Source organism: Neophocaena asiaeorientalis, unplaced genomic scaffold (assembly GCF_003031525.2).
Source record: "Neophocaena asiaeorientalis asiaeorientalis breed wild unplaced genomic scaffold, Neophocaena_asiaeorientalis_V1.1 scaffold443, whole genome shotgun sequence".
Taxonomy (NCBI): domain Eukaryota; kingdom Metazoa; phylum Chordata; class Mammalia; order Artiodactyla; family Phocoenidae; genus Neophocaena; species Neophocaena asiaeorientalis.
In genome coordinates, this window is record NW_020171808.1 from 3,196,557 (window position 1) to 3,213,353 (window position 16,797).

Below are 16,797 nucleotides of genomic sequence, written 5' to 3' on the forward strand. Positions count from 1 at the left end.
AAGCTCCTTTCTTCCGGGAAGTTCAAAACAAATTTAGATGATTTCAATTAAAAAAAAAAAAAAAGGAGCAAGATTAGTGCTAATTTGCAAATGGCAACAAAATATGTATGTATTTTTTTTCAGGAAAAAGGATAATAATAGAACTCAATACTAATTCAAGCTTAATACCATAATCAAAATTTTAGAGGTTGTGAACCTCTTATTTTTTGGCTTGTTTTTTTCCTTTTGCAGCCACTCATACAAATTCCTGGTAAAATGTCTGGAACCATGCTAAATGGAAAATCTCATTAATGACCATCATTTGTTACCAACACCAACACCACTACCTCCTACTCACGAGACGGGACTCTTAGGAAAGCTTAACATTCCTACAGCGTAAGAACACGTTTCTGGTTTAACAAACATTTTGTGGTTTTCCTGTCACTGTGAAAAATCAAGGGTTGTGTATTATTTTGAGGAGGAAAAAAAAAAAAAGTTACTGATTCAAACAATCTAAATAATAGGCAGGTACTAACAAAACTCAATTCAAAAACCTTAATCCAACTGCTCAGCTAATCCAGGAGCCTCCTCTGCAGTAACTGAGGAAAGGTCATTGGACCTACACTGACACAGCCCCTTACCTGTCTTGGACAGTCTGGGTTGATGTATACACATCCTTGTAACCTTCCACCCTCTTGTTGCCCACTTCCCCAATCAGACCTAATTTTGCAAGGGGGAACCACGAACAAAATGAAACAGGGGATTTTAATAGTCATTATTTAAAAAAAGAATGCAGTAATAAAAGATTGGGCACTGGATACTATGCAAAGCATTCAAGTGATAAGAATTCTTCTGTTACCCAAAGGTACATTTAAAACGAGAATATTAGGTATTTCCTTTAGAAACTTAATGTCAAAAACAATGAATGATTTTCTAAAATCAATATTTCTGGCAGTTTATAGACAAAAAAGAAAAACATAGAAGCCCCAAAACATTTTCCATTCAGGTATCCTTTTATGAATAAGGCTTATTAAAATGTAAGTATTAATTTGATTACAGCCCAGTCATGCTGTTCGACTGTTGGGGCATTTGCACTGAAGAATTTAACACTGTCACCCTTCACTACTGGTTTTTAAGGCAAATCGAAGCCTATATTAGGGCTTCTCTGGTGGTGCAGTGGTTAAGAGTCTGCCTGCCAATGCAGGGGACACGGGTTCGAGCCCTGGTCCGGGAAGATCCCACATGCCACGGAGCAGCTAAGCCCGTGTACCCCAACTGCTGAGCCTGCGCTCTAGAGCCCGTGAGCCACAACTACTGAGCCCACGTGCCACAACTACTGAAGCCCGCGCGCCTAGAGTCCATGCTCCGCAACAAGAGAAGCCACTGCAATGAGAAGCCCGCACGCACTGCAACGAAGAGTAGCCCCTGCTCGCCGCACCTAGAGAAAGCCTGCGCGCAGCAATGAAGACCCAACGCAGCCAAAAATAAATAAAATTTTTTTTAAAAAGCCTGTATTAAAAAACTGTAATTTGAAGAAAGTTTAAGAAAAGCTTATTAGTTCTATTAAGAAGTACTATGAAAGTATTCTTGGGAAACAGTGGGACTTCTGAATTATCTTCACCGTATGTCAAACACCTAGCTTTTATTGTATTACAATACTAAATCCTTTTTCTCCAAAAAATTTAAACTTATAGAAATGAAAAGAACTATCCTCCCACCTGGTTTCACATTATGCCTGGAAACATTAACTTTGAGGAAAAGTAAAACCTACTTCCTTCGAAAGAGTTATCTGGGAGAAGAAAAAAACATTAATTTTATTCTCAGCGTTTTTTGGTTGCATGATTTCAATGGCTTTTGTATTCTAATTTTGAAGAGACAGTATTTAACTAACCTCTATTTTAAATCCAAAAGCAAACCATTTTACAGGCCGGAAAACATAGATTATTCAAAATGTCTTGTCAAGTTAAACAAACATAGGTGTAAATATTTTTAATTTTAAAAATATAATATCAAATACTTAAATTTAAACAAACAAAAATGTAAAGCTCTTGAGACTCTAGGTAAATACGGCGTGTGCTCCTCTGTGGTGGCATCAGCTGGGCTGGCTGCTCTCGTTGTAAACATTCCTTGATGAGGCACTTTTTATAGACTATGGGTCACATTTTCTAATGAACTAAAATCTAAAATTCTGAGTTCTTAAATTTAAAAAGTGGAAGGGGAAAGGTGGTCAGGAAAAAAATCATAATTTGGTTGGGACTCAATTTAACACATTTTCAAGATGACCATGTAATGGTAGCAGTGGATAAGGGGACTCATGAGAAATGTCAGAAAAGACGCTGCTCAAGCAGAAAGCACAGAACACAGGGATTCTCTGACTCAGCACTGGCTGCCTCCACACAGGGCCCAATTCATTAGGAGGGGCAACTGTTTCCTCATTTTGAAGGTTGTAATCCTATTGATTACATTAAAAATCATCGCTGTTGCTTGCTTTACCAATTCCTATCATGTGTCTTTACTCCTCCGATCAGCACAGTTTGTAATAATGCTGTTGTATACATTACACAAAGATCTGTGGGGTTTAAAATAAGACAAGGAATAATAAAAATGTTTAACGTATAGAATACTGACATTAAACATAAACAGATAATTGTCACTACTTATTTAACCAACTTTCTGAAATGCACTGCCTCATTGAAATTTCATCATTGAACTTATAAAAACATTAGCTACAGTTACCCTTTAAATAGGAAACTGGAACAAATGGCAACATTAGAGTAATTTGGTCTTTTGCCAAAGAACACTTCTTTGCTTCCCAAAAAAGAAAAAAGAGGAAACCAAAAGATTTCTCTCTTTTAATTATAAGTAATATAAAAGAGAACAGGAAGAATCAAAGAAAGAAGCCAAACAGAGAAATACAGCCCACATGCTGTGAACAAAAAACAATATCCTCCAAGAAAGACTATTTGAAAGAACTGAAGTTTTGAGTTCACAATTATACGACTGGACAGAAATCTGTATGATGAACTAATGACACGGGTTGCTCAGTATCACACGGTAACAACCTCTGTCTCAAACAGCAAAGCAAATGGTGAAAAGGGTGACAGACAGTAAGAACAAAGTGGAGTTTCCACATCTGTGTCCACTAAATACCTGCATCCAAAACCAGTTTCTAAGAATAAAACCTCCTCAACAGTGGAGGAAAAGGTATATTTGTGTGCTAAACTGAAACTGAGCGCTTAGAGCCATCAAAGTAACATTTCCTGAGTGACTTCTCATCTGTCTGTAACAAGGTGCTGCTTCAGACGGAAAGGGACGCAGCCTCCAGTGTGTTAGTATTTGTGCTGTGTGTTTCTAAAATGTGAACCTTAATTCAAGGGCTTAAAGTAGTCAGAAATAACAGTAAAATAGTGAAGTAACTTTAAAAGTGCAGCAAAATCTTAGCCTATAACAACTTGGAAAGTATCTTGCTCCTCTCTTTATTTAAAAAGATGTTTGGGGACTTCCCCGGTGGTGCAGTAGTTGGGAATCTGCCTGCCAATGCAGGAGACATGGGTTTGAGCCCTGGTCCGGGAAGATCCCACATGCCATGGAGCAACTAAGCCCGTGCACCACAGCTACTGAGCCCACGTGCCACAACTACTGAAGCCCGCACGCCTAGAGCCCGTGCTCCGCAACAAGAGAAGCCTGTGCACCGTGACGAAGAGTAGCCCCCGCTCGCTGCAAATAGAGAAAGCCCGCGTACAGCAACAATGACCCAACGTAGCCAAATAGATAGATAAATAAATAATAAATGTGTAAAAGAAAAAAAAGATTGAACCCTGTTATAAACTATGGACTTAGGGGAAAAAAATAAACAAAAACACATCCTAAGTATCTAAAACAATTACCTGCCAATGTTCATAATTGATAAAGTACTCATCAAAAACATTTCTATTTAGTGAGATAAATTTTAGATAAATAATCCATTTTGTTAAACTACACTGCTGAAAATACAGATACATCCCAGTTTGGGGGCCCACGGGGCCGGCGGTACTTGCCTTGTAGTACCAGTCCTGGAACCGCCGGCAGCAGTCCTCGCTGCAGAAGTCCCTCACCACGCCGTCCAGCTCCTTCGTCGCACCCTTCTTACACAGCTGAGAGCAGTAGTTGCAAGTCACACACCTCAATCCTAAACGCCTTGCAAAATCCTGTTTGTACAACAGTTTGCAGCCTGAGAAATATAAGGTTTCATTATTAAAACAAAAACTCATTTTTGAGGTAAGAAAGAGTTTACAGGTCAAACAGAGTACCACTGGCTTCAGAAAGTGTTTATAAATTCACATACACAGTCCTCTTTCTATCCTGATCAAAACTGTGAAATCTACTGTGATCAACATCAGCCTGTGAAAACTAAAACAGAACATGGAATATTACATTAGATATGGTGTGGGTTCAAATAATTCATTTTCTAAGACTTTCAAGTCTAGTAACACTTCAAAACTGTTGTACCTGCTCTGTGTAAATATAATCCAATATAATCCTGCCTAAGTATCACAAACACACCGCAAATGGGCATTTTAGAGAAATGAAAAGTGGAGACTGTTGAGAGGCAATGAGCAAACTTAAAGATACATTCAGCTAAGCAGGCATTTTAGCTCAATTCTCTAGCCTTACCCATCTCTGTCACCCTAAAGGACCTTCAGGGAAGTAAAACTGGTTTAATGACTTGTCCAAAAACAGCATGTTGTTATTCTATTCTTTAAGCAAAACACTTCCTTTACCAACTACATATTGGTTATTTTAACGGTCCTTACATTTAAATCTTATTTATTCCCTATGACATCTCTATAAAGGATTAAATAACCTTCATATGTCTACTCATGCTGTGCACTTAAGAATGACCTTCCACTCTGGTGTTGCTTCCACTTTTGTATCTACCAAAATACTACCCATCCTTTAATAGGGACTGCAACTGTTTCCTATGTAATTTACTTGGCAATTACTTATGAACTGTCCTTATGGCTTCTTTTCTGTTACTTTGAACTATATCTTAAAACATGTTTAATATTTTACCTTTATTAGCTTTATCTTTCTAACTAGGTTTTGATGGTAGTACCAGGTATTACATGTTTTGTTATTTCTGACAGGTTCCAGCAGAGAATTAGGTGCAGTTAGAGAAAGCACAAAATATATTATTAAACAGGAAAAAAATAGACATCCTTTTTAACCTTTTATTGCCCAGAAAGTCCTTCCAATTGAAAATGATGTTCTTTAATGTCAATTATCTTTTTGTTGCAACTTGTCTTTCACTTTAGTAAGATCCACATAATCCAAATGCTATGTGCGCTAGCCCTCAGCACTAAGGCACTCTGCTTTGTGAATCACTGCACAAAAATTCAGGTAAAAGAGCTAAATTAAATTCAGAATCAATGTCTTTAATGCAACATTATGTCACTTTTCATTATAGCTGCAATCTTAACAGTAAATGTGGTTACTTTTCATCTGGGGGACTGAGCCTACATGAATAGGAATGCCTGCTGTGATACAGCAGTACCCTCTTGCAGACATGACCTCAAGTGTGAAATGCTTAATGTATAAACGGAGGCACTTGTTGAATGGACTAATAATCTTTTGATATTGCTGCCATTCCCTACTGCTTTTAGGATTTTCCAACCTTTTTATTGCCTCTAACTAGCGGTAGAAATCGATAGAAAAAGTGGATCCAGGAAGAAGGGGAAAAAAAAAAAACAAAACTGGAAAATAATTGAAGAGGACAGCAGGTAGGAAAGCTGGGAGTCCAGTGCCTGGGGCCAAAGAAAGAACAGACAGTGAGAGCCACAGAGCAGAATAGGACATTTGGGGAAAAGTAAAAATAGAAAAAGCCCAAAACCCTTAGCTACAATCCTGGCTCCTATCTCTGGAGAATCAGAATGAGAAACAAACTTCATTTTTCTAATCTGCCGCCTGGCACCAAAGCAGCAAAAAGTATAGATGAGAGGAAAGAGAATTCCTGAATGTACTATTACAAAAGCCAGTGTCTCCCTGGCATCCCAAATTGAAAACCTAAAAGTCTTTTCTGCCTGTAGTAATGCCTCGTGTGATGTTCCTTCTGGTATACTGAATACCTTTGTAGACTAGGCAGTAAACGGGCAGGGAATGAAGCCAATGGAAAATAATTCTAATCCACTTGGAAAATCAACTTTCAGATCACAATCTGTCTGTTTAGAAATAATGTGGTATGATAATGCTTTTAGTTTATTCTCAAAGCTTCCTTGTAATGGAAAAACATGTTACCAAATTCTTAGAGATAAAACACCCTGGGGCCCAGAGGTCTATAAATACATATAAAGTAACAGTAGAAAAGCTAACTCAATTTTTTTTTCAGCTATACTAAAATTGTACCACTACTCTGAACATATGTAGTTACATATTTTGAAAATATTTTGGCAAAAAATTAACATTAAATATTAAAGAAAGTTATGAACACTGTATATGCACTTGCCTTCACTACAGAAAGGTCTCTTAACTCCAGAGAAATTCACTGTTTCGTGAAGAGTCTTCTCCTCTTGGCAGTATTCACAATACGTAACTATGCAGTGCAGCTTCTTATAGTCATCTGAACAAGTCCTGCTGCAGAACTGATGCACTTTGTTCTACACGCACAACGGGAACCTTGTAAGTATACGACATCCACCTCAAGAACAAGTGTAAGAAATACACAAGCCACTTTTACAGAAACAAAGTCAAATCATTTACCTACTTAATGTTATAATCCCTAGTGATACATTTCCTATAGGCCACAGACACCCAGTTTAACTAATTCACTGCTGCATTTAGACATAGCTCCACAAAATTCAATACCATTAACTACCTTAAAGTTACTCAGTGAAAGAATAAAAGTATAAGTATCACTAAGACAAGATGGCAGTCTGGTGTTGCTAACAGAACTGGAGAAATGGGAAGAAAACAATGGAAGATACAACATGGATAAGCTACAAAAAGATAAGAACTATGACAATCATACCATTTTCACTCAAAAAGAAATATTCTTAAAAAAAAAAAAGAAATATTCTTTGTTGAGTACAGTCAAGCAGACTGGATCGCATTCCTACCACAGCTTAACAGTGACAGACCTACTATGGGTAAAGTATTCGACTGGGGGTCATCACACGGTGTGCGGCCAAGTGTGAGACTGAGTTGGTTCCCTTGAATACAGCAAGGTTAGTAATTATTTAGTTATTTCTCCTGGCCCCAAATCCACAAGAGCCAGAGCTACTTCTCAAATATCCAGCCGACCAGGAAAGGGCGGCAGCTTTTCTTTTCCCATTTCTCCAGTTCTGTTAGCAACACCAGACTGCCATCTTGTCTTAGTGATACTTATACTTTTATTCTTTCACTGAGTAACTTTAAGGTAGTTAATGGTATTGAATTTTGTGGAGCTATGTCTAAATGCAGCAGTGAATTAGTTAAACTGGGTGTCTGTGGCCTATAGGAAATGTATCGCTAAGGACTGTAACATTAAATAGGTAAATGATTTAACTTTGTTTCTGTTTTTTCAGGGACTTCAACATCCTTCCTGCTGTGATTTAAAGACGGTAACAGTCACTAAAACTCATCACTGGGTGCTGACAACAGTCTCAAAGAAAGACTGGTTTAAATGCTCTTGAGACGGTACCAAACACAATTACAAAACTAAAAAATTTTCTAGGGACTAAATAATAAAATTTCAGATTTCCGAAGTACTTTAGAAATCATGTAGTCCGGTTCTGGGGATCACCTTCTGCCTAAGACTCAGATACTGAGGGATTTGCCAAGAGCCACTACTAAGTTTGGCTCAAGGGCAGCTGTTGTTAGCACTACATCTTGTACACCATTTATTACATACTCCATGCCCCTGAAAACATGGAAAGAAAGAAAAGCCGAAGGTGAACACTGCTCAAGCAGCAGCATCCAGCCAGGGCCACCCTGCCCCATCCTCCTCCCACCCCCATCCATCCATCCATTCATTACTGCCCCCTTACTGAACCAAACATTAATGCTCAGAGTTTCTGCTATGGCAAAAAGACGTGGCAAAGTAAATTAATAAACTGGTGAAGGAAAGAGTGATGAGAAAGGGAGGATAAAATTTATATTAGGATTCCTTTATTAAAACACAATTATAAAACTTTAAATGGCAACATGGTAAACATAAGGCAATGTAGGATACTACAGCTAACAGACAATACTTATAAAGGTGGGGAGTGGGGAAGGAGATGGGAACAGCACTGCACAAACAAAAGACACCCCAGGTATGTGGCTAAAACGACGTTCTGTGCACTACTATGAACATAATATATTGTGGGTATGACTTCAAGAATTTTCTGTTTGACCTAAAAAAACCCAGATCCTTTCTTGGTGCTACTCCCACATAAAAAAAGCAAATAATCCAATCATCACAAAATCGGAAAAACTAATCCTTACCCACTAAGAAATAGGTTCTCAAATGGAAATGTCATAGTTACTATACCAGACTTTCATTTTAGCACTAGATAACATACATTAACAAAGTAGGACTTGCCTCCCATTCCAGGATTTCTGGCTTTGAACAAAAGGAATTTTTGCAATAGTTGCACTTCAACTGAATATCACTTGGAGCTACAAACTGGCCGTTGGGAGATGACTGCATGCTGAGAGCCTAAAACAAAGCACAAAACACACCGAGTCTGAGGTGGATTTTAGAAGGTTTTTTTTGTGACCACCATCAAATATCAACGACGTCCAGGAAAATAGTACCTATCTTTCTTAAATACTTATTTCCTCAACGTATAAAATTACATTTCTGAATTTTGTCTTTAAAAATACTAGTATGCTAAGTTCATTTTATGAAATTGAAGTTCATTTTCTACCACATGATTACTACTAATTATTTAAAATAATACGGAAAAGGAAAAAAAATCATAAAGTTCAATTATGATTTCTTCTTTAAGAAAATACAAGCAAATAGTGAGGTCAGTTCACCAAGTTCTGAACTAGTAAATAAACACAAAAGAACCTAGCTCCTAGTTCTGCCTCTAGTAGCTAATTTACTAATGATTTGTTGCATTATTGCCATCATTTTCATTCCAAGTCCATCAGTGAAAATAGCCTTTTAATACTTTTTATACTTGTTTTTAAACAAAGTTGGGGGGGTAAGCTTTACAGACTGGTATTGATGCCAGAAATTTATTTTAGCTTTATTACATTTTTAAGAGTTAGAACGATTTACAGAGTAGAAAAAGATAAAAGCATACGTGGGCTTTAAGAGTTTTGTTCTGGGACTTCCCTGGTGATCCAGTGATTAGGACTCGCGCTTTCACTGCTGATGGCCTGGGTTCAGTCCCTGGTCGGGGAGCCAGGCAGCGTGCCCGGCGGGGGGTGGGGGGTGGGGTGGGGGCACGCGCGGGGAATTTGTTCTAACCTGAGTGATGAGTATGCTGATATTTAATCATCACTCTTTAATCCATATTACATACAGTCTGCTGAATGTATGAAATAGTACAAAAATTTTCAAGGCAGCAATGGAGGGAGAAAAAAACCTTTAACATTTTAAAACTTCAATAAACATCATACAACACAATGAGAATTTGTGAAAAGAAAGAAAACACGCATATTTAAGACTGTAACTACCAGGTGAATGAATTATTTAAAAAAATAAAACCCAGCAACAATACCCTTAGTGTTTCCAAAAAACTGAAGTCCGTTAAAGTTAATTATCCTTTCACAACAAATGAAATGTTATCCTATTATCTTACTATGAAATGGAAAAACATCTAAGGAAGACACAAAACTTCACGATCTACGGTCTGCTTTAAGATAAAGAAAAAATGCTGCTCTTCTATTTGTCAACTTTGTACTTTCGCGCAGTCACAGAGTGATGAGGCTGCCTACAGGCTTATCTTGGATGCATTCCTCCGAATTAAGAGTCTAAATTGTTTCCTTAAAATATACAATGTACATACACAAATGTTCTTATCAAATGATGGGCAATACAAGTTTCAATTAAATGAAAAAAATAGTTAAAACATTTTCAATTAACATTTCAGTTTACCCAACATCAAAATGGAAGAAAGTTAAAAATCTGACAAACAGCAAAGACACTGTCCTCCTCTCCCATAATTAATCCTTAGTCCTTAATTTCTATTTTGAGAAGAAGCAACAAGTCGAAAGCAATGTTTACCACTCTCAGGACGTATCAGTGGCCACATCCCAACTTCCAAAAGAAAAGTTTAATCTTGAATGTGGTTAATTACCTAAGCTCAGGCAAGGTATAACTATTAACAAAAACAACATTCCCCTGGCTGAATTCAAACTACCTCAATTTAAGGTAGTTAAGAGACCGCATTTTCAATTTAAATCAATTAACTAGAGCACAGTGCCTGCAACACAGTACAACTGTTGGATGAATGAACTCAATCTACCCTGAAATTTCATACACATCAGGTAAACCACTTAACTCATGCTGAATCCCCAACTACTCCACCTCACTGGTCAACCATCTTACACCTGAACACATCCAGCAGTCCTGTCCTGAGACTATCCATACTCCAGCTCAGACAACTATGTCAGAGAGCTCTTCTTTACACTGACCGAAACGGAAAATGTCTCCCCGAAGCTGATCTTGAATGAAACAAAGGCCGACCAGGACAAGTCCAATCTCCAGTCCCACAGCAAGTTTCTAATACATGAAGAAAACGTGCACGCTTGTCACTTCTGGGATAAGTGTACCTACATCCTCCATCCACTTAACATAAAACAGAACCCATAAAAGTCAGATGCTACTCAAACCATCTGCTAAGAAACAACTGCATGGCAGGCACTGAGCTCAATGACACTATGTGAAAACGAATCAAGAAAAACCTCATTCAAAATGGGGCCAGGAAGCTGGGCGGCTAACTTCAGACCATCAGGAGGAGAGCTGCCTGCTTGCCCAGCAACCCAGCAGCAACCCAGCAGCAACCCAGCAGCAACCCAGCAGCAACCCAGCGATGAGCAGCCCCACCTGGGACGCTGGCCCTCCTCCAGCTACCCCGGGCTCAAATCTCGCCCTTCAGTCTCCAGACTTGCCTGTGGTGCCGCCTCCTCGGCTACTCTGAATCAACTTGATTTTGCTGGCTAGACTACTTACCCTTTTGTTTTAAAGGTTGATAGCTAAAATTTACTTTCCTTCCAAGTCTGTATCATAAATAACAATTAAGAAGTCAATTTCGAGCATCTGTGCTAAGTAGCGGTCTGGTGAAGCTACCTCTGCTCTGACTCCAGAATCTCTACCCTCCAATTTGACCCTCAACAAAATATGTAAAAATCAGCACATTGAATAAAGATGAAGTATATTACACCGCTAATGTTCTTTGTGTATTTTATTGGAAGCATTAGGCAAAGTAAATAACAAACCTGGAATTTAGCCACACAATTGGAATTGCAAAAGTTATACAGTTTTCCATCAGGCATTGTGGCTTGATACTGAGGTAAAGAGTTTCGCTTACAAAAATGGCAAATAATTCCCAAACCTAGAAGAGAAAAAGTACATATCTGATTTTTTATAAAATAATCAAAGTTTTTTTTAAAAAATCTTAATTGACCTGAGAATAGTTTAATGAAACTTTATGTAAATATTATTTTATTAATTTCTGAGATTATTTGCACCTTAAAAAAATACTGTCATAAAAGAAGACTCTGATACTATCTCTAAAACATACACAGATACATGAAACGATCTCAGTTTTAGATAATGTTTGGATGGAAAAACAATTTTAGTTAGGAACACAGACATGGACAGAACTTCACCAATAATTTAAAAATTAAATGATCAAAACCATTCAAGTTTGCACTAAGAAAGTTTAGTGTGGTAATAAAAATAAACCAATTATGCAGTTAAAAGTGAGCATAAAATGAAAGCCAGAGGAGAAAGAGTAGTTAAGAAATTATTAACGTTACTGAAGTTTTTAACTGTCCAAACGCCTGAGACTTACTTTGTGACTTTGCATATTTTGTCTTGTGACTGTTCATGCAAGCAGTTGAACAGTAAGGCTCCATATACCCATTAGGACCTATACACTGAGTCATATCAAAAAACCGGCACTGTGTCCGGCAGCCAGTACAAGTGGTCAGTTTTCCATATTTCTAAAATTTGAAACATAAAAAGAAAATTAAAAATTTAACTAGAACAAAATATTGTACTTTTCATTATACTTTTTCTCTCTGCAAAACAATTCTGTTCATCTCTAATCAGGCTTAGTGGGTCAGAAATCTTCATCTGAAGCAAAGTGTTAACTGCAATGCAGCTATATTAGGGTCAAACAAAACCATGATCTAAGCTAAGTCTCCTTCAAAAACAGTGGTTTGCCCTATTAATTAAATAGAATCCTTACATATAAGTAGAAACTGAAGATGTAAGAAAGGCACGGTGTTTTCTGTTCACAGTGATGACACACCTCCTTGTCATGCAACAGAAGAAATTAAATGAACCTACAAAATATAAGTCCTAATAATCAAACAACTACCCTCCTTCAGAGCTGAGCTGCTATTGTCCCAAGCACTCTGACACTTCTCTTAAAACTGATTTAACACCTTTCTACTACATTTAAAACCTCGCTCAACCAAAATAAAATATAAAAACTTTAACATTTTTTTAATTTAAAAAAATTTCATTCAAAATGATTTTTGGTTATTAAAGTTAATAATTAGTCAATAGGTAATAATAAAGTCAATCGTATCAAAGGTGAATATTGCCAACCCTGATGTAATTCAGAGAATGAGGTAAAACCAAAGGAGGAAAGGCCAAAGGAGGTGCAGCTTGGAAATTACTAGACAAAAGCAGTATCACTGAAATATAGACAGTCTTACAAAAATACAATTCAGAGGAACTGGTGTGTTTGCATTTAAAAATTAACTTGATATAAAAATAATAAAAATAAAAATTAACTTGATAGTCACAATTAGAAATCAAACAAAAGTAAAAGCAAGCCTTTAATTGCAACTTGTATTTGATTTTTTTCCTGAACTGTAACAGAACTGTCATAATCAGTTAAATCAAATATCACATGTCACGATGCAAAGTAATCGTACAGTCAGTCCTCCGCATTCGTAGACGCAAGGTCATTTTATAGAAGGGATTTGAGCATCCGTCTTTCCACATGTTTAGATTACTTCACGCATCTTCGCACCCAACACCACCTAGTACAATATGATGACATAAGAAGTGCTCAACGTTCCATGGATGGATGAATAAAAGATGTCAGGGAAGACGACAATCGGGCCAAAAATAACAAAAAAATGAGTAAACTGCATGGATAAATTTCACAAATGTCACAGGATTTGAGAAAATAAAATAAGAAATTGAAGGTAAAAACATTAGCCAAAAGCAACATCAACACCAAAAAAAGAAAAAGCCTTCTCAGCATACAATTAATATAAAAGTCATGAGAAAACACAGCTGTTTCCATGCCAGGAACGCGTGTTCTATTCCTAGTGGTTCCTTATTTACTTAAACGTCACCCAAAGGAAGCCGTAAGTTTTACTTTTCAAAGTGGAAACCAACTCATTCTTCAAGCTCTGATACGCTCAGAAAAAAAGAAAAGAGAAGAAAAACCAAAAAGAAAAACTTATCAATAGCAAAAGGATACTAACACGGAAAAAATAAGAATAACTGCAAACCTATTAAGTCTGATTATGACTCTCCCAATGTTCAGGACAGTAGAGGAGAAGGCTGTTGTTTTGTTTGGAAGGACAACATGTTTTCCTGGGGCCTAATATAATAATTTAAATTTTATCTATATAGGAAGAAGTATCAAGGAAAACACATCAATAAAACAAAGAAAAATAAAAGAATGTTTAGAATCTGGCACCACAGTACAAATGAGGAACACTAAAAATATCAGGACACCTGCCATTGTATCACAGAGTTACAGAGAGAAAAATAAAGCAGCTCCCAGCAGGTGGATGTGAGACCTCCACAGAGCAGCATCTATGAAGAATTCTTTTACAGATATAAATGAGGTCCAATCATCCATTCTAATCTTGCACTAGATTTTTTAACTTATTAGAAATATCCTTCAACTTGACAATGATTTTACTGCCAGAATGGTTAAGTAATTAGTAAGTTTTAAGACGTACCCATAAAAAGTAGACCAGTTGATCTGGGTCAAGTAAGCAAGAAGCTAAGCAACTGGTCCCCACTGAGAAATAATTTTGTGTGAAACTAAGAAAAACAGAATCATTAACACTGAAAACACTTTAACAGCCACTTTCACAGTTGCCACTACTTCAACAACAAAAAGGCCCATCTAACGGGAGAGTATTAGCAAAAAAAGATATATGCTGTCATGCCACGTTTTCTCTGCTTCCTATGTAAACAACGTAATCATATTTAAATTTCATGCACCCTATAAATATGCACTGAGTGATTTAAGGAACAAAATCAAGCGGAACAAATTCACAATTATTATATTCCCCATTCAGGCACGGGAAGAAATAAATTATAAATTCAGTAAAAAAAAAAAGTATGAGGTAGATGTGATAGAAACAACACTGGTGAGGTAAAACGAAAAAATAATGGGGAGTTTGCGGCAAATGGGCTCATTTTCAGTCTACTCATTGAAAAAAGGTGCCTTACATTTTCATGTTAACCAGCTCCACGTGAATATCAAAATTAACCATCACAAGATTCTAAAACTTCTCCCTAATTTTTCCTTTTAGATGTAAGTAAAACATCTCATTTACTACATTTTTAACCAAGCAAGTGGACGGCAAGGGTAGGTGCTCAAGAGACAAAGCCTTGATGGACTTGTTACTGCAAATCTAATCTAGGAAATGGGCACAAGTGTGGCTGCACAGAACTGACTTCCTGGCCACATCCAGATACAACTGAAAACTAACTTAGGTCCATGACATCACATGGAAAAATTATTATCTTTATATTCATTAACATCTAACAGAAACGTAGCTTTCTTTTCATTCTGATTAGAGGTAATAAACCACATTAGTTTTAGCAGAACCCGCTAAAACAAAAATCCCCAACTTTTTATCTTATACTGGCAGGTGGCTCAATATATCATTGATGTCCAACATTACTTCAAAAAACATTATATAACAAAATAAATAAATAAATAAATAACATTATAGTTAATAACCACTATACCTTATTACAATGCATTAATACAGTATATATATATCACATTTCAAAATTTTTTAAATATTTTGATAACTCTATTTGGAATAATTGGTTCTAGTTGTAATCATAGATATTTTATGCATTTAACAGCATGCTGAGAAACCATCTAACCATGTTACCAAGGGAGTCCAAAGCATAAAAATAGTGAAGAACCCTGTGGAGAGGGGGATAGTGATAAAACTTCAACAATGACATGCTATTATACTAATTTTTATACTAAGTGAAGATTAAGAGATAAATTCAAGTAAACCTTATACTTCTTTTATTCACTCAAGTTGACTCTCAGTCAACTGTATAACTCATTATATAGAAATTTTATATAGAAAGGACAGACAGGAAAATAGTAGGCAAAGATGTTAAAAAAGCTACTATGATAAATACGCTGATATACTCATGGAGGAAAAATATGGACACAATGAGGCCAGGAATAGAGGACATAAAAAAGACCCAGATGGAACCTCTAGAGATGACAAAGTCCAAGATAAAAAATACACCACATGGAACTAACAGTTGATTAGAAAAGATTAGTAAAACTAAAGACACATTACAAGGTCTCTAAAATGAAGCCAGAAGGAAAACAAGACTTTAAAAACCTCAATAAATAATAGAGCCACCGTGACCATGGGACAGGAGCAGGAACTCTAATACACCTGGAATTAGGGTCTCAGAAGAACAGAGGGAGAAACTGAAAAAAACTTGTTTTTAAATAATGGCTTATGATCCTGGACTGGATGCTATACAATTTTTTTCCCTCAATTTGCTATAACAGACATTAATGAACAAAATTTGAATAAGGTCTATAGGTTAATCAGTGGTATTATATCAATATAAAATTCCTTATTTTGATCACTGTACTACAATTATAATTATTCTTAATTGTATACATTTATTATTCAAGTCCTAATTTATTCATGTGGCTTAATGGGAACATAGATTTGGAAACATTTTTTGAAAAAAAGGATTTTCCCCCCCCTTTCAGGTAGGCACAAGAGAAGGACTCTTATATCCTATATTTAAATGCCCACTGGGGGCTTCCCTAGTGGAACAGTGGTTAAGAATCGCCTGCCAATGCAGGGGACACGGGTTCGAGCCCTGGTCCGGGAAGATTCCACATGCTGCGGAGCAACTAAGCCTGTGCGCCACAACTACTGAGCCCGTGCTCTAGAGCCCACGAGCCATAACTACTGAGCCCGCGTGCAACAACTACTGAAACCCGCACACCCTAGAGCCCACACTCTGCAACGAACAGAAGCCACCACAATGAGAAGCTCGTGCACCACAACGAAGAGTAGCCCCCCTTCGCCAAAACTAGAGAAAGCCCGTGCATAGCAACAAAGACCCAACACAGCTAGAAGTAAATAAATAAACAAATTTATTATTTTTTTAAATGCCCACTGAGGTCAAGGACTGTGCATTAAAAATCTATATCTTAGGGCTTCCCTGGTGGCGCAGTTGTTGGGAGTCCGCCTGCCAATGCAGGGGACACGGGTTCGCGCCCCGGTCCAGGAAGATCCCACATGCTGCGGAGGGGCTGGGCCCGTGAGCTATAGCCACTGAGCCTGTGCGTCCGGAGCCTGTGCTCTGCAATGGGAGAGGCCACAACGGTGAGAGGCCTGCGTACCACAAAAAAAAAAAAAATCTATATCTTAAAA

General features: G+C 37.2%; 1 protein-coding gene across 3 annotated transcripts in view; it reads right to left on the reverse strand.

Moving 5' to 3' along the window:
- The window catches only part of ZMYM2 (zinc finger MYM-type containing 2), an 87,657-nt gene that overhangs the window by 25,090 nt on the left and 45,770 nt on the right, over positions 1-16,797 (reverse strand). For all 3 annotated transcript variants that reach the window (XM_024751180.1, XM_024751101.1, XM_024751245.1), the window contains 5 exons: positions 11,946-12,096; positions 11,368-11,483; positions 8,516-8,632; positions 6,461-6,611; positions 4,017-4,189 (listed from right to left, as the gene is read on the reverse strand). In XM_024751180.1, coding sequence (XP_024606948.1) covers positions 4,017-4,189; positions 6,461-6,611; positions 8,516-8,632; positions 11,368-11,483; positions 11,946-12,096 — 708 coding nt within the window. The remainder of the gene's footprint in view (positions 1-4,016; positions 4,190-6,460; positions 6,612-8,515; positions 8,633-11,367; positions 11,484-11,945; positions 12,097-16,797) is intronic.